The following is a 24,572-nucleotide window of genomic DNA, read 5'->3' on the forward strand; positions in this document are numbered from 1 at the left end:
TAAAATGTTAAAAAAAAGTTAAAACACCAAATTAAACAAAAGCATAAACAAAAACGAATTTTCTCATAAAATAAAAAGAATTTCTTAATTTTCAATATTTATTTTAGAAAAAATATTATATATAATTTAAAAAAATTTATTATATTGTACAATAAAATAAATATCATTATATAGGAAAAAAAAAATTAAAATCTTTGATTTTTAATTTTGTGTTCTATGTAGGCTATGTTCTTCGAACAATAAAATATTAATCGTATTTGCTTGCGGTAAAGTTGTGTTTTAAGAAAATCAAAACAAAAACGTGGTCGCTGCATCGTGTTGTTACCATTTTTTATTTTGAAGTATTACAAACAATATTATTAATTACAAATAGCATTATCTCAATTTGTTGGTTTGTATTAATGATTTATTAGAATAAGGTCAGCTATTATATACATATACATATATATATATATACATATATATATATATATATATATATATATATATATATATATATATATATATATATATATATATATATATATATATATATATGTATATGTATATGTATATATATATATGTAAGTGTATATATATATATGTATATGTATATATATGTATATGTATATATATATGTATATGTATATATATATGTATATGTATATATATATGTATATATATATGTATATGTATATATATATGTATATGTATATATATATGTATATGTATATATATATGTATATATATATATATATATATTCTTTTCCTATGGGCCTTTATATAAAGCATATATGGTAAAATCCCGCATATATAGGTCTTTTAATAAAAATCCCGCATGGGCTTTTTAGAGCCACCACGCCCCTGTGTATATAACATAACTTAAGTAAGATAACATTCATATATAACAGAGCATAAGTAACAACATTAAGCAAAATGTTATTAAAATACATTATGTATTTTTTGACACTAAACACTATCGTGTAACCCTCTGTTATAAGTACATCACTTGGCTGGCAAAGTTGACAAATCTTACTCTACACGTTTACCAAGTCATTTAAACATATGTACCAACATTAAACACAATAAATGTGTTTAAATATGTATATAAGGTTAAATATATACCTTATATACCTATTTAAACACATTTTTAAAAACAATTATATAACACATATTAACACATACACAAACAATAAAAAACACTTTACATTATTATAAAAACACATTGATAAAACAACTATAAAGCACTTATTACCACATACTCATACATATCAAAAAAGCATAAATGCAAACAATAAACGTGTGCAAACAAAAATTTTAAAAATGACACGAGAAATTTAAAGATTCAAAATAAACAAAATATATATTTACAAACAATACTCCTTACCTTCTTTTTTTTTTCATAAGAAGTGTAATCTTCATAACAAAATTTAACCTTTTCATACAATAACATGTGACATGCCATGTCAGTGTTGGCACAAAATTATAATTTAATTTTTCTAAATTTTCTAAAAAAGAACAAAAATAGTTAATAACATCACAGAAATTTTAAAGGAGTAATAACCATTTTAAGGAAATAGCATTAGTATAACTTTAAATAACATCCAAACCCCTATTTTCCTTCTAAAAAATAAAATAATAAAAATAAAACTGCTAAAAGAAAAACTAAAACAAACAAAATATAAACGATTTAAAAAATTAAAATCCTTTCTACTTAAAATCCTTGCTACTTCATCTAATAAAAATTTAAATCCTTTCTACTTTATCTAATAAAAATGTATATACAACTATTTTATATACTTACTTCAATTATAATATGATCTTAATGATGATTATTTATCTTAGTATGATTCCATATGTAATATATCTAAACTAATAATTAAATTTCATAAGGAAAACAGTTTCAACTCGCTTAAGAGATCTTTCTTCAATGACCGCGTGCATTTTGTGAACCCTTTCTTTCAAAGCCTAACTAATAAAACGACGTTAAACATTAAACGTTTCTGTAGTATTAATATTAAGATTAAAAAGAATTTTTTGTGAATGCGCTTCTTTTAAAACATATAGCACTTTAGTTCCAGTAAACTATTATAAATCTATTAAAATCTCTAACTTAAAATTATATACTTGTATAATTTCTCCCCATTTTACTTTATGTTTATTTATATATATATATATATATATATATATTATATATATATATATATATATATATATATATATATATATATGTATGTATAAAAATATAAATAAACATAAGGTCAGAGGCGTGGTGGCCCCAGAGGCTAAGCGGGATTCCCGCATGGGCTTTTCACTTTTTCATCTAAATATGGGCCTTTTGGCAAATTTTAATTTTTTCTACATTTTAAAGAAATTCCAGAATCATTTAAAATATTTATGTTAGCACAAATTAAATTTTATTAATCACTTGATCTCAAACTTGATTTTAACTTTGAGCGCAATTATATTAGCATTTTGCATAATAATAATATTGCTCTGAAAACAAAGTAGATGTTTTAAAACGTATTATGATATTTTTTTCATGAGAAAAATAATGAACCCATAATCGGTTTTTAACGATCGTAATGTTGACAAAATAAATTTAAGAAAGTCCGCAGACCTAACAATAGTAATAGCTATTATTATTATTATTACTTAAATTAATTTAATTTAAAATTTAACCCCAAAACATTTTTTTTTAAATGAATTAAATCGCAATACAATTACTATATAGTAATTGTATTGCGTTTTAATTCATTTATAAAAAATATTTTGGTGTTAAATTTTAAATTAAGTTTTATATAAATAAGGATCGAACTCATGTTTTGCATTTTTGTAACCTTTCGAAACAGATATAAACTTCTTTAATAATAAATAAAGTTTTTTATTTTTATACAGTTTATATTATTGTATGTAAATAAAGAAATCACCCCGCAATACCCTGTCCTCAAACAGATTTAAAAAAGGATGATGAACTGCTAAATGAAACTACATTATAAAAACTTTTATGTTTAAACTATGTCAATAACGGCACCATTTTTAGAGCGGCATTTTAGTTGTTGCGAGTTTATCCTAAAATGTTAAAAAAAGTTAAAACACCGAATTAAACAAAAGCATAAACTAAAAAGAACTTTCTCATAAAATAAAAAGAATTTCTTAATTTTCAAGATTTTCGATATTTATTTTAGAAAAAAAATTATATATAATTTAAAAACATTTATATTATTGTACAATAAAATAAATATCATTATATAGTAATAAAAAAATTAAAATCTTTGATTTTTAATTTTGTGTTAGGCTATGTTCTTCGAACAATAAAATACTAATCGTATTTGCTTGCGGTAAAGTTGTGTTTTAAGAAAATCAAAACATAAACGTGGTCGCTGCATCGCGTAGTTACCATTTTTTATTTTGAAGTATTACAAACAATATTATTAATTACAAATAGTATTATCTCAACTTTTTGGTTTGTATTAATGATTTATTAAAATAAGGTCAGTTATTATATATATATATATATATATATATATATATATATATATATATACATATATATATATATATAAATATATATATATATATTTTTTTTCGTATGGGCCTTTACATAAAGCATATATGGTAAAATCCCGCATATATAGGCCTTTTAATAAAAATCCTGCATGGGCTTTTTAGAGCCACCACGCCCCTGCATAAGGTAATGCTTACTTTGACATGTGGGTAACATTGACATGATTAAATGATTTTACCTGTCACCCGTTAACTATTGTTTAAATTTTTTTAACAGATGTTGAATGAACAAATATAACTATTTTAATCCGCATTAAAATAAGTATAAATAACATAATATGATGAACATAAATTAAACTAATTTCTAGATTTTTTGTTGCAACAAAATTTTAGTTAAAAGATAATTAAAAACATACTATAATATCATTTTACAGATATTTTTATGACGTTTTTTTTTTAAATACTAAGCTTGTAAGATTTTTTTGTAGCATTTTTTTTTTAAAATGCATATTTTAGTTTTGGGGTAACATTGACAGGAATGCTTAAGTCACCTCATAGGCCAAGAATCAATCAAAAGTTGGTGTAATGCTTACATATGATGAATTTTTCACTTTTTCCATTTCATGTAATCAAAAAAAGCGATCCCTTAATTAAAAGTTAATTTTTAGATAAAATGTACCAAGATATTAAATATTAACAGATTTAAAATCCAACATTCTCAAAAAGTTAAAATCTACACCTAACAATGTTGCATAATACTGGTATGAACAAAATATCAGAAACTGAAGACGTGTGTTTTAATAAACAACTATTTATAATTAGTATTTGTTTTGTTTTAGATAAAGGCTGACATGCAAAATGATTTTAAGAAAGCTATTTTACAAGATTATGGAACACCTAATAATGGTATAGTCAATACAACTATAGATACTTTCCAAAAGACTTTTATGTGTTGTGGTTATGATAGTTATATTGACTACTACAATTCAATTTATACAAAAAATTCTGGTACTCTTCCATCGTCTTGTTGTGTGAAAGATACAAGTGATCCATGTCCAACTTCAAATCCAAAATATTTATCAGTTTATTATCAAAAGGTAATGCCTAATAACAAACTTAATAGCAAGTTTTTTTTTATCTGGAGAATTTTTTTATTTATAAAGTTTTATATTTGCTTTCATTTAAATATAATTGGCACTTACAATGAGTCATGTTTGCAAGTTTATTGGTAGAATTTCCTGAGACATTTTTATGTTTGCATTTTAGGGGTGTTTTGAGCAGGTTGTGCAGTTTATTAAAAAAAACTTATTGTTGATTGGTGGACTGAGCATTGCTTTTGCTGTTATTCAGGTAAGTGTAAATATTTTATGTAAAAACTTGAACCTTACCTAGATCTTTATTAAAAACATCTTGTGATTTTTACTAAAAGTCCTAAAAATTCTGAAAATAAAAAATGTTTTAAGTTATTTTTCCTTCTATAAAGAAAATTTTTCCTTTATTTCCAAATAAAATAGGGTCAAATATTATAATTAAAAACCTAAAAGACGTGTAACAATGGTTTCATATGAATTATAATTTATATTGTTTAAATCAAACATTTTGTTAATTTTTATTTTTGTTTAACAAATTGTGCCCATCTATTAATTCTTTTGCCAATCCATTAATTCATTTGCCAATCCATTAATTCATTTGCCCATCTGTTATTTCATTTGCCCATCCATTAATTTGTTTCCCCATCCATTAATTCATTTGCCTATCTATTAATTAATGGCTAAAATATTGTGACTTTTTTTATGCTGTTAAGTTCTCTGCATGTCAATTATCTTATATTTATCTTTTTCTAGGCCACAGAAAAGCAGAAATTTTTTTGGGTGATTCCATGTGAAAACATCTAGTGCATGCAACCCTAAGTCTCAGAGTTTGCTGATTTTTACACTACTCAAAATTTCATCCAGTTTTAAAGATACAACTATTTTAACCAATCTTAACCCTTTAAGAGTCCCATGTTTTTTTTTGAAGTGGTCTCTAAATGCCCCGTGTTTTTAAAATCATCATATTTTTTTACTAATAGAATAAAAAAAGTTTTTTACTATTTTTAGCATCTATCATTAAACACTACAAAATGTTATTATTCAAGTTTTTTACTATTTTTAGCATCTATCATTAAACACTACAAAATGTTATTATTCAAGTTTTTTACTATTTTTAGCATCTATCATTAAACACTACAAAATGTTATTATTCAAGTTTTTTACTATTTTTAGCATCTATCATTAAACACTACAAAATGTTATTATTCAAGTTTTTTACTATTTTTAGCATCTATCATTAAACACTACAAAATGTTATTATTCAAGTTTTTTACTATTTTTAGCATCTATCATTAAACACTACAAAATGTTATTATTCAAGTTTTTTACTATTTTTAGCATCTATCATTAAACACTACAAAATGTTATTATTCAAGTTTTTTACTATTTTTAGCATCTATCATTAAACACTACAAAATGTTATTATTCAAGTTTTTTACTATTTTTAGCATCTATCATTAAACACTACAAAATGTTATTATTCAAGTTTTTTACTATTTTTAGCATCTATCATTAAACACTACAAAATGTTATTATTCAAGTTTTTTACTATTTTTAGCATCTATCATTAAACACTACAAAATGTTATTATTCAAGTTTTTTACTATTTTTAGCATCTATCATTAAACACTACAAAATGTTATTATTCAAGTTTTTTACTATTTTTAGCATCTATCATTAAACACTACAAAATGTTATTATTCAAGTTTTTTACTATTTTTAGCATCTATCATTAAACACTACAAAATGTTATTATTCAAGTTTTTTACTATTTTTAGCATCTATCATTAAACACTACAAAATGTTATTATTCAAGTTTTTTACTATTTTTAGCATCTATCATTAAACACTACAAAATGTTATTATTCAAGTTTTTTACTATTTTTAGCATCTATCATTAAACACTACAAAATGTTATTATTCAAGTTTTTTACTATTTTTAGCATCTATCATTAAACACTACAAAATGTTATTATTCAAGTTTTTTACTATTTTTAGCATCTATCATTAAACACTACAAAATGTTATTATTCAAGTTTTTTACTATTTTTAGCATCTATCATTAAACACTACAAAATGTTATTATTCAAGTTTTTTACTATTTTTAGCATCTATCATTAAACACTACAAAATGTTATTATTCAAGTTTTTTACTATTTTTAGCATCTATCATTAAACACTACAAAATGTTATTATTCAAGTTTTTTACTATTTTTAGCATCTATCATTAAACACTACAAAATGTTATTATTCAAGTTTTTTACTATTTTTAGCATCTATCATTAAACACTACAAAATGTTATTATTCAAGTTTTTTACTATTTTTAGCATCTATCATTAAACACTACAAAATGTTATTATTCAAGTTTTTTACTATTTTTAGCATCTATCATTAAACACTACAAAATGTTATTATTCAAGTTTTTTACTATTTTTAGCATCTATCATTAAACACTACAAAATGTTATTATTCAAGTTTTTTACTATTTTTAGCATCTATCATTAAACACTACAAAATGTTATTATTCAAGTTTTTTACTATTTTTAGCATCTATCATTAAACACTACAAAATGTTATTATTCAAGTTTTTTACTATTTTTAGCATCTATCATTAAACACTACAAAATGTTATTATTCAAGTTTTTTACTATTTTTAGCATCTATCATTAAACACTACAAAATGTTATTATTCAAGTTTTTTACTATTTTTAGCATCTATCATTAAACACTACAAAATGTTATTATTCAAGTTTTTTACTATTTTTAGCATCTATCATTAAACACTACAAAATGTTATTATTCAAGTTTTTTACTATTTTTAGCATCTATCATTAAACACTACAAAATGTTATTATTCAAGTTTTTTACTATTTTTAGCATCTATCATTAAACACTACAAAATGTTATTATTCAAGTTTTTTACTATTTTTAGCATCTATCATTAAACACTACAAAATGTTATTATTCAAGTTTTTTACTATTTTTAGCATCTATCATTAAACACTACAAAATGTTATTATTCAAGTTTTTTACTATTTTTAGCATCTATCATTAAACACTACAAAATGTTATTATTCAAGTTTTTTACTATTTTTAGCATCTATCATTAAACACTACAAAATGTTATTATTCAAGTTTTTTACTATTTTTAGCATCTATCATTAAACACTACAAAATGTTATTATTCAAGTTTTTTACTATTTTTAGCATCTATCATTAAACACTACAAAATGTTATTATTCAAGTTTTTTACTATTTTTAGCATCTATCATTAAACACTACAAAATGTTATTATTCAAGTTTTTTACTATTTTTAGCATCTATCATTAAACACTACAAAATGTTATTATTCAAGTTTTTTACTATTTTTAGCATCTATCATTAAACACTACAAAATGTTATTATTCAAGTTTTTTACTATTTTTAGCATCTATCATTAAACACTACAAAATGTTATTATTCAAGTTTTTTACTATTTTTAGCATCTATCATTAAACACTACAAAATGTTATTATTCAAGTTTTTTACTATTTTTAGCATCTATCATTAAACACTACAAAATGTTATTATTCAAGTTTTTTACTATTTTTAGCATCTATCATTAAACACTACAAAATGTTATTATTCAAGTTTTTTACTATTTTTAGCATCTATCATTAAACACTACAAAATGTTATTATTCAAGTTTTTTACTATTTTTAGCATCTATCATTAAACACTACAAAATGTTATTATTCAAGTTTTTTACTATTTTTAGCATCTATCATTAAACACTACAAAATGTTATTATTCAAGTTTTTTACTATTTTTAGCATCTATCATTAAACACTACAAAATGTTATTATTCAAGTTTTTTACTATTTTTAGCATCTATCATTAAACACTACAAAATGTTATTATTCAAGTTTTTTACTATTTTTAGCATCTATCATTAAACACTACAAAATGTTATTATTCAAGTTTTTTACTATTTTTAGCATCTATCATTAAACACTACAAAATGTTATTATTCAAGTTTTTTACTATTTTTAGCATCTATCATTAAACACTACAAAATGTTATTATTCAAGTTTTTTACTATTTTTAGCATCTATCATTAAACACTACAAAATGTTATTATTCAAGTTTTTTACTATTTTTAGCATCTATCATTAAACACTACAAAATGTTATTATTCAAGTTTTTTACTATTTTTAGCATCTATCATTAAACACTACAAAATGTTATTATTCAAGTTTTTTACTATTTTTAGCATCTATCATTAAACACTACAAAATGTTATTATTCAAGTTTTTTACTATTTTTAGCATCTATCATTAAACACTACAAAATGTTATTATTCAAGTTTTTTACTATTTTTAGCATCTATCATTAAACACTACAAAATGTTATTATTCAAGTTTTTTACTATTTTTAGCATCTATCATTAAACACTACAAAATGTTATTATTCAAGTTTTTTACTATTTTTAGCATCTATCATTAAACACTACAAAATGTTATTATTCAAGTTTTTTACTATTTTTAGCATCTATCATTAAACACTACAAAATGTTATTATTCAAGTTTTTTACTATTTTTAGCATCTATCATTAAACACTACAAAATGTTATTATTCAAGTTTTTTACTATTTTTAGCATCTATCATTAAACACTACAAAATGTTATTATTCAAGTTTTTTACTATTTTTAGCATCTATCATTAAACACTACAAAATGTTATTATTCAAGTTTTTTACTATTTTTAGCATCTATCATTAAACACTACAAAATGTTATTATTCAAGTTTTTTACTATTTTTAGCATCTATCATTAAACACTACAAAATGTTATTATTCAAGTTTTTTACTATTTTTAGCATCTATCATTAAACACTACAAAATGTTATTATTCAAGTTTTTTACTATTTTTAGCATCTATCATTAAACACTACAAAATGTTATTATTCAAGTTTTTTACTATTTTTAGCATCTATCATTAAACACTACAAAATGTTATTATTCAAGTTTTTTACTATTTTTAGCATCTATCATTAAACACTACAAAATGTTATTATTCAAGTTTTTTACTATTTTTAGCATCTATCATTAAACACTACAAAATGTTATTATTCAAGTTTTTTACTATTTTTAGCATCTATCATTAAACACTACAAAATGTTATTATTCAAGTTTTTTACTATTTTTAGCATCTATCATTAAACACTACAAAATGTTATTATTCAAGTTTTTTACTATTTTTAGCATCTATCATTAAACACTACAAAATGTTATTATTCAAGTTTTTTACTATTTTTAGCATCTATCATTAAACACTACAAAATGTTATTATTCAAGTTTTTTACTATTTTTAGCATCTATCATTAAACACTACAAAATGTTATTATTCAAGTTTTTTACTATTTTTAGCATCTATCATTAAACACTACAAAATGTTATTATTCAAGTTTTTTACTATTTTTAGCATCTATCATTAAACACTACAAAATGTTATTATTCAAGTTTTTTACTATTTTTAGCATCTATCATTAAACACTACAAAATGTTATTATTCAAGTTTTTTACTATTTTTAGCATCTATCATTAAACACTACAAAATGTTATTATTCAAGTTTTTTACTATTTTTAGCATCTATCATTAAACACTACAAAATGTTATTATTCAAGTTTTTTACTATTTTTAGCATCTATCATTAAACACTACAAAATGTTATTATTCAAGTTTTTTACTATTTTTAGCATCTATCATTAAACACTACAAAATGTTATTATTCAAGTTTTTTACTATTTTTAGCATCTATCATTAAACACTACAAAATGTTATTATTCAAGTTTTTTACTATTTTTAGCATCTATCATTAAACACTACAAAATGTTATTATTCAAGTTTTTTACTATTTTTAGCATCTATCATTAAACACTACAAAATGTTATTATTCAAGTTTTTTACTATTTTTAGCATCTATCATTAAACACTACAAAATGTTATTATTCAAGTTTTTTACTATTTTTAGCATCTATCATTAAACACTACAAAATGTTATTATTCAAGTTTTTTACTATTTTTAGCATCTATCATTAAACACTACAAAATGTTATTATTCAAGTTTTTTACTATTTTTAGCATCTATCATTAAACACTACAAAATGTTATTATTCAAGTTTTTTACTATTTTTAGCATCTATCATTAAACACTACAAAATGTTATTATTCAAGTTTTTTACTATTTTTAGCATCTATCATTAAACACTACAAAATGTTATTATTCAAGTTTTTTACTATTTTTAGCATCTATCATTAAACACTACAAAATGTTATTATTCAAGTTTTTTACTATTTTTAGCATCTATCATTAAACACTACAAAATGTTATTATTCAAGTTTTTTACTATTTTTAGCATCTATCATTAAACACTACAAAATGTTATTATTCAAGTTTTTTACTATTTTTAGCATCTATCATTAAACACTACAAAATGTTATTATTCAAGTTTTTTACTATTTTTAGCATCTATCATTAAACACTACAAAATGTTATTATTCAAGTTTTTTACTATTTTTAGCATCTATCATTAAACACTACAAAATGTTATTATTCAAGTTTTTTACTATTTTTAGCATCTATCATTAAACACTACAAAATGTTATTCAAGTTTAAGAATATATAGATCATACTACATAAACACAAAATTTTTAAAAATGTATTCTCTAAAATTCACTTTTTGTATAATAATTGTAAAAGCACGGAGCTTCACAAAGTCCTACAGCACATTCTACACATTCATATCTTGATTTGTTTTGAGCTTTGTGTTTGTAACATACCACACCTTCTTTGAGCATTAATTGAGCATCTTTTATTATCATTTTAAATAATCATTTATCAAATATATCTTTTCATTATTGATTCTTTTTGTGAGTAAATATTGACTTTTTGATAATTATTTTTGCACTCAAAGAATTTCCTTATTTGTGATATTTAAAATTAAAGTGTACACGTTTAAAGGTGAATTACTGAAACAAAAGCTATGTAATTATGTAGTAATAAATTTTGTGACAAGTAGATTTATAGTTTCTGATGAACAAGAAGGAAATATAAGGAGATGCATAAAACCCTAATATTACGGCATGGACATTTGGGAACCACTTTGAGTTTGCGTAATAATATGGCATGGACTGTTAACGGGTTAAACCAACAAAAATCTGTCATTTCAAAAAATTGTTTTATACACTTATACATTGTGAGACAATAAATCAACTTAAAACATTAAAAAATAAATGTAATATCTAAAATTCGAACCTTAACCCTTAATCCACTAAGAACGTCATCACTAGAATGTAATACTGTTCCAATTTGGTTATAATCTCTAAGGCCATTTTTCATCTGTAAAATTTTCTACAAATGACAACATTTTTAAACACATTCTGACGTGTAGTTTGATTGTTTTGGTTATTCTTGTTGAGAAATTTCTTATGAAAAAATTCAAGTTATTTCTATTTCAATGGTTCAAGAGTTAATCACAAATTTTTTACTGGGGCAAGTTTAATTACAAAAATGTAGATGTAGCTTGATTTAAAAAAAAATTTTAATGGTATCCTGAATAGTTGAGTTAATGTGATAACAAATAATTGGGGAGTGGCCTTTTCTTAAACAGTAAAAAAAGTGGTACTCATTAGGTACTTAATAAGTGGGCATTTATTAGTTTTCTGAAAACACTCTCCTTCTACTCTGCTTTTTAAAATTTTACTTTTTATGAACAAAGAAACTGTTATCTCAAAACTAAAATTTTCATTTATTATATTCTAAAGACTTGTCTTATAAAATAGAAAATATAAACTTACTTATATCAGCATGATCAGTTGAAATTTGGACGATTTTAAATTGAGTTTTCTCAAAAACCACTTAATCGATTGTGATGATTTTGTTTTATAATGATGCTTGCATAATTATTTTCCTTTGAGTAAGTTTAGTTTTGTTTACTTATCACTAGTTTTTGCAATGTCGAGTAAAGAGTCTAAAAATCAAAAATATTTTTTAAAGTTTTAGAAAAAAAATCCATTGTTCTCATATTTGATGATTTCAAAAGCATATAAAGTTCCAAAATTGTTATAAAATGTTATAAGGAAAACAAAACTGTAAAAAGAAAATCGAAAAGTTGTGAAAAATCAAGATTTATTTCCAAAAAGAACGCAAAATCAATAGTTGCCTTAATTCGTCAAAATCTTACTCAGTCATAATAAGATTTAGCTACGAATTTTAAACGCAGTAGATCTTTTGTTCAAAGAGTGTTCAAAAAGAAAAATCTGAAAGCATATTACAAGAAACTAGTACAAAAAGGTAGCTTGATGGAGAAATCAAAGCATTTGGGCAAACTAAAAATTTGCTTAAATTAGTTACGAAAATAAATTTAGGCATTTTTAATGACGATGAAACTTACTGTAAAAAAGATCACTTGATGCTTCCAGATAATCAATACTATTATCAGTCAAAAGTTATAAAGCTTCTGACAAATTTAAGTACATTTGAGTTGAAAAATTCGCTCTCAAGTTCCTTATATGGCAGGCTATTAGCAGTTGTGGTTTTAAAAGCTCTCTTTTCATAACCAATCAATTTTTCAAACAACTTTTTCCTCCAATTAAAAAGCACAAACAAACAACCCTATTTTAGCCAGATTTGACATCAATCCACTATTCCAAAAAAGTAATGCAGTGGTATAAGAAAAATAGAGTTAATTTTGTTCCAAAGGATGCTAATCCACCAAACTGTCCTGATCAACAAGTTATTGAGTCTTACTGGGCAATTGTGAAGGGAATATTGAGGAAAAGAGGCAAATGTGCAAATGTGTTTAAATTTTCAGAGATTTATGGATTAATGCTACAAAAAGAATAACGCAAAGTAAAATTGTGGAGATAATGGGGGATATTTTACAAAAAATTAAATCACTTACATGTCGTAAAGTTAAGGCCTAATTTATTTTTGTTCAAGTAAAAACTAATTATGTAAGCATCATTATAAAAGAAGAATCATTGCAATTGATTAAGTGGTTTTTGAGAAAACTCAACTTAAAATAGTCCAAATTTCAACTGATCATGGTGATATAAAAATACCCAACTGTTTATTAAGACCACTTTCCCTCTATTTATTAGATCTGGACAAAAATTCCTACCCATCTTTTTATTCCCACCCCACATCGTGTTAAGCAACTTACTACAAAGTGGGATGGGAGTAACTTGATAGTAATATAGCTAAAAACAGTTTTGACCACATCAAGATGATCCTATAGTTGTTGTTCATCTGTTTTCTTGATAGGGTTACAAAGTTGATCCTAAATTTGAAAAATTTATTAAAATTTCATTAGCAGTGAGTTGATTTATAAAAAATGCAGATTTATAGCTCAACTTTTTTTTAAAAAAGTTTCATATTTATCAAACTTGTTCATGTTTGTTGTTAAAAAGTTTCATATGAAACAAACAAACTAGAAAACATACAAAGCATTTGGAAAAACATATTAGTAACTCTAAACTAAAAAAACTTTAAGCTCTATAAACTAAAATTTATTTGTTTTTGTAATATTATCATTCACTTCAATGTTGCATATATGTCCTAATATTGTTGTTGACATTAATTGCTGCAATTAAATTTGACAATAGAAGCCAACAAACATCATCTCTCACTGACCAAATGTTTTGGCTACCAAGAGATTATAGTCATCAGTGTGCATAAACTTAATTTGAATATCATTTGTAGTAATATCTATCTCTGTAACCATGTTTACCCACCAAAAGGAGTCATATTAACATGTTAAAACAAAAAAAGAATCATAATCATACTAATTTGTAGAGTTTAAATATTTTTTGATTTTTAATTATTTTTGTTGAGTTTCTAATGTTTTTTCTAAGTGCTTTTTTCCCCCTTCCCCCTAATACGCACCTGTACACTTTTAATGACCCTCCCTCTGCATAGGTAGACATTATTACAAAATCAACCCCCTTTCTCTAACGCATAAATTTTTCAATATATTAAAAGTTAGTTAATTTGACATATCTACGTTGCATAATTTTGGTTTTCTAAACTTGTGAAATTCTATGCTTTTGTTTTAAAAAAAAATCAAATTTTAGGAGAGACAGTAAAAATGCATACGTAGTTGTTGTATAACACCCCTTCCCCTATCCCTTGTACACATTCGTACCTTTTTGGGTAATCCTCACTCCCCATATCTGCGTACTTTATGGAATACCCCTAACTATACTTATATAACATATACTTAGTGATTATTGTGAAGCAACAAATACAGAGTAGCAGACTATACAGCTTATAAGATCTTCTAAACTCATAAAATACTCTGAAGCTGTATTTTTATTTTTTCTCTTTCCTATTCTTTACATTGTCGGTAAATGAGGCTCTATAAAGTTTTGCAATTCTTTGACAATAAATGATTCATATTTTTGTTATTATGAACTCAAAACATGTAATTTTAATAGATACTATAGTATTGGCATAAATTTAAAGGTGTATAAATTAGAATACGAATTTCTAACTAACTTGAATCTAATTAATCGTCAACTTCAAATTATAATAATATATAAATGTAAATAAATTATAACTGGTAATTAATGAGATTGAACTAAAATATTTTGTTGACAAGATAACTTTCAGGCATGGTGAAAACTTTACTATTGCATGAAAATAGTATAAAAAGATATTTTAAGCGACCTGCGCCAAATAAGAGAAAATAGTACTAATTTGAATAATATTTTTGTATTTTTGTGAACCAAATTGAAATTTATTGACAAATTTAAAGTTGATTAAAAGTTCTTTTTATTTTAAAAGATATGCTCGTGTAGAATTTAAATTACTGCATTTAAGGTTTGTAGATTCTATTTAAGAGACGTTTAGATTTCTTAAATAGAATATGTAACTGTACTCAGAAGCTCTGTATTTAGGTTTCTTAAAGAATCTCTCTATTTAACTCTATTTAGGTTTTTTCAATAAATTTTATTTTAGAAATCTGGGTTTCTTAAATAGAATATACCTACAAAAGTCCTACAGATTGAACATTTTTAGCAAAAAATTGAGTATACCTACAAAAGTCCTACAGGTTGAACATTTTTAGCAAAAGCATAAAAAAACGAGTGTGAGCCTCAAATATCGTTTTGAGACCACTAACTTAAAAAACAATGGCTGGTGTTGTGCTGTCTATCTGCCTTTGTACAGACAACAAGACTATCTAAAAAAACAATAGACTGATAAAAACAAAATTATTTATAACTGTTATTTTATTCATTACTTTTTTTTTAACAACAACACTTGGCTAAGTTTTGGTAACACTTTTTCGCACATTTTAGTTACTAAACTTATTAAAACTTTACTTAACCATTTATTCTTCATTTCAGTAACCATTCACTCTTACAATTTATAACAATTATGGAAGATTATAGTAGGCATTGAAAAATAGTTGCGACATGCTAACATACAAGTTAATTACTAATAATCGAGTTTATATGTGTTTTGTTTGCTTATAAAATAGTAAAAATGACAATTAATTTTTAAGTTTTAAAGTAATGTCACATTTTTTCTGTAAACAAGCTCTACTTGCATACTTGTTTACAAAAAAATATATTAATTAGTTTTTTAAACTTGAACAAATTCGTCTGCTAAGCAAAACCTCTATGCTTTCCTATTGTAAGGAATATTTCTTTTCTTTAGATAGAGTATCTTAGTCCTATTTAAAACGCCCTATTCTAGAGTATAGTTTTGAAATTAAACATTAATAAAAACTTGTCTTTAACAAGATTTTGTTAGAATAGGCATTACTTAAGTGCAGAGTTTAACGTTCCAATTTAATCAGTCATTGTGTTCAATCAATTTAAAAATAATTGTTGACATCATGCTATTCAAGTGAAAGGTTTTTGATTAACAAGCTTTCATTTATAAAAAAAATTATATTTAACTCATTACGGATATTAGTAGTTTTAGACCTTTTGGTCCCAATCTCTTTCTTGACTTTTTTTATAGAAATTTTAGTTCTTTAAACAATATATTTAATTTTTATGCTATTTTTGTAGATATTGGGAATGGTGTTTTCGCTTGTATTGTTCTGTGCGCTTGGTGGAAAAGGAGAGTATGTTTGATCTTTAAGAAACATAAGAATCGAAAATTAATTTTAATAAAGACTTTAATAAAGGGAGATTCTTTTTAGTGGGATGATAAAAATATTGTTTTTTGTTTTTTTACTAAACGTACAATGATTTTACTTTATGATTTTTATTATATTAAAATACTATATAAATCATCATTTTTATTCAGAAATATGTAAATATTTTGGTTTTTTGAAGTTATTTTGGGAATTTTAAAATACACTCTTTTAATGATAGAATTCGTTTTTGATAATCGCCTAGTTATTATAATTACTTTATAAATATTTGTTCAGTTTATTATAACAGTTTTATAAATATTTGTTCCAAATATTTTCTCCAACCAAGAATCTAGTCTACTGTTAAAAAAAATACACAGTGGAGTAGAAAAGTTACTTTCTTCGGTATTTCGTTCCAGAATTTTGCTGATCTATTATATAATTGGTTGTGCCTTATAAGGAAGTTTGGAATATACTGACGCTTTACTTTTAAATGATAACCACATGGCGAATAGATATTAAGACTTGGAATATATATTATTAGCTATATCAAAACGCTTTACTTTTAAATAATAGCCACATGGCAAATATATAATAAGACTTGATATATATTATTAGCTGTATCAAAACGATGTATTTGTTAATAAATTTAGATATTATCACACCATAGACGCCACAATACAAGTGATGCTAGATATAATTTTTTTAGTCTTTCGCAGTATCGAAGATGTGTCAAGCTTAATACATCTATCTTCAAGTATTTTCAGCAAATACCTCAGAAGTTCCAGTAAGTTAGGCATGATCGTTTATGGAGAGGAACAGGCCAAAGACATAACCTTGAAGAACACCACTGACAACATTAACCAAATGAGAGTTAGTATTGTTAAATGCAACGCGTTGCTTTTTGTCTACTAAAAAAACAACCCATTTTGAATGATATTAAGGTGGTAGTCTACCTTAAAATATACTGTTTTACCCAATATCATATACGTACTGTAAAATATGTACTGTTTTACCCAATATTATGGTGATATTTGTTTTTCAAAAAAATATTTACAACTTATATGATTTTATCATTATTTTATATAGGTGGTATAATTTTTTAAATAAAAATCGCATAAATTTTGCGATTTCAAAAAAAAAAAAAATTAAAATCGGATCTTTAAAAAAATATAAAAAACGAAGCCTACCTGAATTTGTTTTATTCATTGGTAAGCATCTAAAAGTAATCCAGGACATCCACATGTAGTTTTAAAGTATAACCAAAAGTATAACTCAAAATATATTCGAAAAGATTTAATAGAAGTATGCTTTTGCTGCTGGCAGATATATTTTGTATTTATATATTATTATAGTTCTTAATTTACTATAATTTATTTGATTCGTGCCAGAAGTCCTACTTGTGTATTCAGTTAGATGACTATGACTATTATTCAAATTTAGAAAAAAATAATAAGTATGGAAAATAAAAAACTTGATGCTGGAAAAAGACGAAAGGCAGGAGGATCAAGAATTTTCAAAAAACGACATTTTCATGGCAAAAGTTTTTTTAAAGCTCCTGAACCCAACATTGACTCGGAAAATAGTCTTGTTAATAACATACCTTCAACAAGTAATTTAAATGCTTCAACTTCATCAAAGAAACTTACATTATTAAATCATAAAGCAACAACAGTATCAACAAAACGAACTTCATTACCTAATAACAAATCGAATTTTCACACTGTTACATCATGTTGGATAGCTTTGTTTTAAAAAGATGAAATTGCTATGTGCCCTGAATGTCAATCGAGGAGTATTGAACTTTCTACAGATTTATCAAGAAAGAAAGAAGCTGAATGAATAAAGCAGCTGTTGAGATTAAGCAAGGTCTTGGTGAGAACAAGACAGATATTACAGTTTCATGTGATGGCACCTGGCAAAAGCGAGGATTCTCTTCTTTAAATGGTGTTGTAACTATAATTTCAAGCGATACTGGAAAATGCATTGACTACCGCATTAAATCTAAAGTAAGCCATCAATATATATATATATATATATATATATATATATATATATATATATATATATGCATATATTTATTTAAAAATATATACATAATAATATCGCAAACGAAAAAAACTAAGGGAAAAAAACGAGCAAGCTGGACCTTGAAATTTTATAAACTAGGTTCTGCAACTTTTCGTGCAAAAGAATTCTAAACCTTTTATATATTTTTCTGGGAGACAAGGCCACAAATTGCAACTTTATTTTTTACAAATTTTTTCTAGCTTTTCATCTTTTTGCACTTTTTTGAACTTTGTTTTGGCTTTCTCGACAGGAATTTCTTCTTCTGCTGGTGCAATTTAAACATATGTCTAATAGTTCTGCATTTTTTTTTCTCTTAACTGGTTTAACCATGCTTCTGTAAAACTCAATTGAAGTGAAAAAATGATAAACAGATTCAACTATTAAATTTTATTTGATTATAGGGGAAGGGGGGTTATAGTGTTTGGTTTGAGATTAAAACTAATGAAAATCTTGTTTCCGTTATAAATTTTTAACGGAGTAAAGTTTTGAAAATCTAAAACTATTTTTGGAGTTAGCAGAAAATATCCTTCGTTCGTTGTTAAATTGTCTTTTAAAATCTTTCATGATTTGATTTTTAGGGTAAGATTTTGTTTGAACTTAAATATGGAATACTCCTCAGAATTTTTTTTTGAGTAATAATTATTATTTTATAAATTTAACTTTATATACATAATGTAAGTAACAAAATTAAATGAAAAAAATGAAAAATTTTTTTTTGATGGTTTTTGTAAAATATTCCAAAAACCATAAAATTATTGAAAGACCTCTGCCATTGTATCTCAAAATCTACACAATTTTAACAAAATCTTTTTTGGATAATTGTTCTTGCAAGGTTGTTCTGCGATATGAGTGGAACAGATTTTTCATATGATTTTTTAATAGGCTAAAAAGTGGGACTAAAATTGAACTAAAGAAGGCAATAAAATACATTCATACTAAAAATTTCATCTTTGGCACTTTTTTAGATATTTTGGTATACGCTTCTATATTGTCATGTTAAATTATTCATTATTCTTCTGGGTAAGGCCATGAAGACATTTTTTTAAAAGAATGTCATTACTTAATTCATCATAAATTGGTTTAAGTTTCCAAACAATCGATATAGGTAAACCAGGGCCAGGTCTACATGTCCAGGCACAATTTGCTTTGTCGTGTTTATACCGACACCAACTATTTGCACCTTCAGGACTGTAATGAAAATGTAAATTTTCATTTTTTGATGAGGCAACATGATAAAGTGTAGCTCTTACCGCAGCTTTCATACCGTTTAAATCATTTTTGATTTGGCTAATTGCAATGCCGTAATAATTTTGGAGACGATCAATAGTTGCATCAGTCAATTTTCTGCGACCACCTTTTTTTTTAGGTTACGTAAACATGTTCCAACTCTTTTTTGAATATGTCCAACACATTCAAGTTTGTTTACTTTTACACCTTCATAAACATTTTTAACAATATCATAACCTTTGCCATCACCATAAAATTCAGTATATCGCAGACTATGTTTTACAATAGACCTATTCCATATTATGCGGGCATAATATGGAAAAACAATTTTATTATAATTGTTAAAAGTCATTGGTTTATGCGTGTTCATCAATGAAACAAATCTTGAAAATCCAGAATAACCTTGACCGCACGATCTCATGTCATATACAGCCCTGGTATTTATATCAAAACTTTTTCGTTTATTCAATGTCGATGAGTAAAACTCTTTTGATTAATTACAAAAGTAGTTAACATAGAGACAAGAAGCTAGACCTTTTCTCTTGTTTTCGTTTTCTGAAAGAAATAGCTCTAATGACATGCATTCTAGACATCTAAGGGTAGAAACTACAGAGTTAAGTATATCTAAATCAATGAAACGGTATCCTGTAATTAAGTTACTCAATATTATGGGTCTTGATGATGAAATGCTTTATTTTCTCAGCAGAAGCACTAATTTGATCAGAACCAATTACATTAAAATCAACAGTTCTTCGCGTTGGTTTAACAAGGTTCTAACTGATTTTTTTATATAAAATAATAAATAAATCTTTTTTCTTTTTTTTCAATACCAAAATAAAAATATTTATATGAATATTTTTTATTTGTTTATGTATTTTTATACATCAATCAAAAAAAAGAATACATAAACAAATAAAAAAACAATAAAAATAATTTTAATTCTCCTAATATAAAAAGTTTCAGTTAGAACCTTGTCAAACCAACGCGACAGGTTCTCATCATATTCATTATATATAGTTTTTAAAAACACTTTTTTAATGAGTTGATTTTAAAGAATTAGGGTGTAATGTAAGAAGCGAATTTGAGTCAAGTCCGAGTTGAACTTTACATTGTAACCAATAGCGGTGTTACGTTAAATAAGTAGCCCGTTAAAAAGTAGACAAAATGTTGTATCTGCGCATGCGTTAACTTACGGATACTTATTTAACGCCTTATTTAACTTATTTAACGCCTATAGGCGTTAAATAAGTATCCCGTTAAAAAAGTAGACAAAATGAGCAATCAAGACAATATTTTTAACGCCAAACGTAATTCTAAATTTTAAGTTAAGTTAAGATTTAAATTAAATTTTTATAAAATCCTTATTAAAAATTATGACTTTAAAAATAATCTTATAAGAACTTAATTGCAAACATATTTAACGTAACAATACGATTAGGAGCGCCGCACTGCTCTTGATTAGCGATCTTATTTTGTATTATGTCTTATGTTTATAGATAGTGATATAAATGTTATAATATGTTTAAATTTTGATTTCTGGCGCCCACCCCTCACGGTGGATAATTAATATTATCTCTTAATGTAATAGTATTTCTAAAAGAGTTATTTTAATTTAAAATTTTTTTAAAAAAAGAAGCCTTATCTATAAATTTTCAGCTGATGAAAATTTTCATATAAGTGTAAAATCTATTACACTTAATAAACATAGGAATCCATTTCTGATCTGGAAAACGAGTTAATGGTTTGAAATTTAACAAGTTCTAGGTTTTGATCTAAATATGATCTTAAACCTTCCATAACGTTACAATTATAAACCAGGAGTATCCAAATTAAACCGTCCAAACACGCTTACGTGGGATAATGTGTTAGCGATTAAAACATGTAGAAGATTACAATTACTTGGAAACAAAATGAGAAATGTAAAAAAAACGCATAACGTTAAATTGTTAAAAATTTATTTTCTAAAATAAATTTACATTCAACTTTGTATTGTTATTAAACTTGTGTCCATTTAAATATACCTCTCCTAGATAGTCGGTTGTTTGCCTCCTTAAATAAAACACCAGGGATCGAGGTTTACCTATCAAATATACTTTTAACATAAGTGATGGAATCTTTTTCTTTAATTACTCCTAGCCATAAGAGCTTAAGTTGTCGCACCTAAAACTCAAAAAAAAAAAAAAGAAAGTTTTCTTATTATAAGTAGAATTATTTACTAGATAATTATAATAAATTGACAGATGAAACAAACAAAAAAAACAAAAAATGTTTTTTATTTATGAACTTTGGCATAAATATAATTCTGACATATATAAAATTCGCCGAATGGTCACACACGAGCAGTGAACGCCTGAGGGAAGAAATGAAGTACATTAGAATAAAGGAGAATTATTTTTCAAACAAAGCATATTTTGACAGTTGTCAAGACAAAAATTAAGATTAATAGAGGAATATTTAAAATATAAATAAGACAGACAATGCACCTAAACAGTACTAGCAATAATAATAAATAATAAATTGTTATATAAATACTAATATGAACTAAGATAAACAAAAAATATATCACCAAACAAAAAATAAATAAAACAAAAAATACATTAAAAAATAAAAAGTATGCATACAACAATGAAAGGCCTCAGAACGGAAAAAAAAAAACATTAATGCCAAAATATGTAAACATAATTTGTGTAGTGATTAAGTAATAAACATCTTCTCAGAGTCGCGTCTATTATTACTGGCGTATCGATGAGGATCAGCACTTATAACTAGTTTATCCAGTCAGACAAACGTCATCGCCAATTATGCTTAACCCCGCAACTTACGCCTATTCCATACTGCAGTAAAAAAGGATTCACTACAAATAGCCAAACCCAACCATACCCAAATTTGTAAAGCACTAATATTTTTTTGATTATATGAAAAGTGTCGATCTAACGCACAATATAAGTAAAAATAATTAAATAAATCACTTACCATACCAACGGTAGAAAAAACTACGCACAATGAATTTAAATTCTAATAAAAACGCCAGAAACAAAACTAAAACAACTAAAGCGTGCAAACAAAAAATACTAATAAATTTTCCCCTAAGACCATGCAATATGTCAACGATTTAAACCACATAGGTACTTCCACCACAAATGAACCAAAAACAATCAAATGGCAATATTAAAAACCCTTTTAAAATGAAATAAAACATAGTAGAGTCTTCAAAAAACTCTAACGCTGTCATAGATACTTCATTCGAATTTTGTTAACCAATTTTGGGTGATAAAGCAATAATATTAGTCGTGATATAAAAACGATGTACGAAGCGAGAAAAATATTGTTTAGAAGTAAAGTCTTCTCTACGGTCCGAATCTCCCAGGTCTACGTAATTGGACGGCTCCGTTGGTCACTTTTTGCGACCATTGTGTCGCATAAACAATTAAAACTATTCTTTGTGGTTGGTGAGCCCCGACTTCTTCCAATGTACACTACAACGATAAAACGGACATTGGGCTATCCCGCTGGATGTGGTTACGGCGTTCAATAACCTAATGGCTACGCTAACACTCACGCCCACGTTCATTCGGAAGCTCCACAATGCACGTCGGATCAGCGCTTGCTGACTATGTGCTCGGATCTAAAATCTCACTCCATAGCACATCATTCCACACCAGCACGGGGCAGTAGCTCTTTTGACTAAGAGCGATGGCTTGTGGCCTTACGGTGACTAATGTGTGCATTCAATCAATTGAAATCCATTCTGTAGGTCTTACGTCTGACTCTGATGTGCTAGCCCATAAGCGCAAGCAGTGAGTGTGTTTAGCTTTCTATTCACCCGATTTGAAAGTGAACGAAAACATAACGAGACCATACGAGACGACCAAACGGTACATACTAATGCACTACACCATCACACCTGTAGACATCAACAGTCTCTAAAATCAGTTTATCAAATATTTGTTCTTTTTTATATACTTTTGTTCATATTCTTTTTTTGACCTTATCCTTGTATATTTCTTCAGATTTGTGTTATTACGTGTGAATGAGACCGCATATTTGTGAGAAGCATAACAGCGCGAAAATTTTTCACAAAATTACGTATTAGCGTATTTTTATAACAAATGTACCCTTGGTTTGTATGTACTGAACTATACCATTAGATAAGTTTAGACATATCACGATCTCATGAGGTTTTTTGTTTCTTTTTTGTTTCTATCTAGTTTTCTTGATCTGACGTCGCTAAGTTAGTTTGTTGTGGTTTGCACTATACAGTGTTTACTAACGTTCGTTAGGTCGTTTTGTCAACATTATTATTTTTAAACGTTACGTTTTTCAGTAGTTATAAGCTATTAGTAAAAAATCGCATTTATTGTCTCATCTGTTTATTTTTTCACTATTCTCTGCCTACTGATTATATGTCTGTATTTTTTTATCTCTGGCTAATCATTTTTTAATTTATCTGAGTCTGTTTTGTGTGATAGCTTTTGTCTCTACTTATCAGGCGAGATTTATATTTCTCATACTATTGGAGTCACCACATTTTCTACCATATTTTTTACTAACATCTTTTATACTAACG

At 25.3% G+C, this 24,572-nt stretch overlaps 1 protein-coding gene across 1 annotated transcript in view; it reads left to right on the forward strand.

Moving 5' to 3' along the window:
• LOC136076929 (tetraspanin-4-like) overlaps nt 1–16,965 on the forward strand; it is a 48,559-nt gene extending 31,594 nt beyond the window's left edge. Inside the window, exons 4-6 of the mRNA XM_065790844.1 lie at nt 4,326–4,583; nt 4,753–4,836; nt 16,641–16,965. Coding sequence (XP_065646916.1) covers nt 4,326–4,583; nt 4,753–4,836; nt 16,641–16,706 — 408 coding nt within the window. The 3' untranslated portion in view covers nt 16,707–16,965. The remainder of the gene's footprint in view (nt 1–4,325; nt 4,584–4,752; nt 4,837–16,640) is intronic.
• The last annotated feature ends 7,607 nt before the right edge of the window (nt 16,966–24,572 follow it).

The sequence above is a fragment of the Hydra vulgaris genome, chromosome 02 (genome assembly GCF_038396675.1).
Source record: "Hydra vulgaris chromosome 02, alternate assembly HydraT2T_AEP".
NCBI lineage: Eukaryota > Metazoa > Cnidaria > Hydrozoa > Anthoathecata > Hydridae > Hydra > Hydra vulgaris.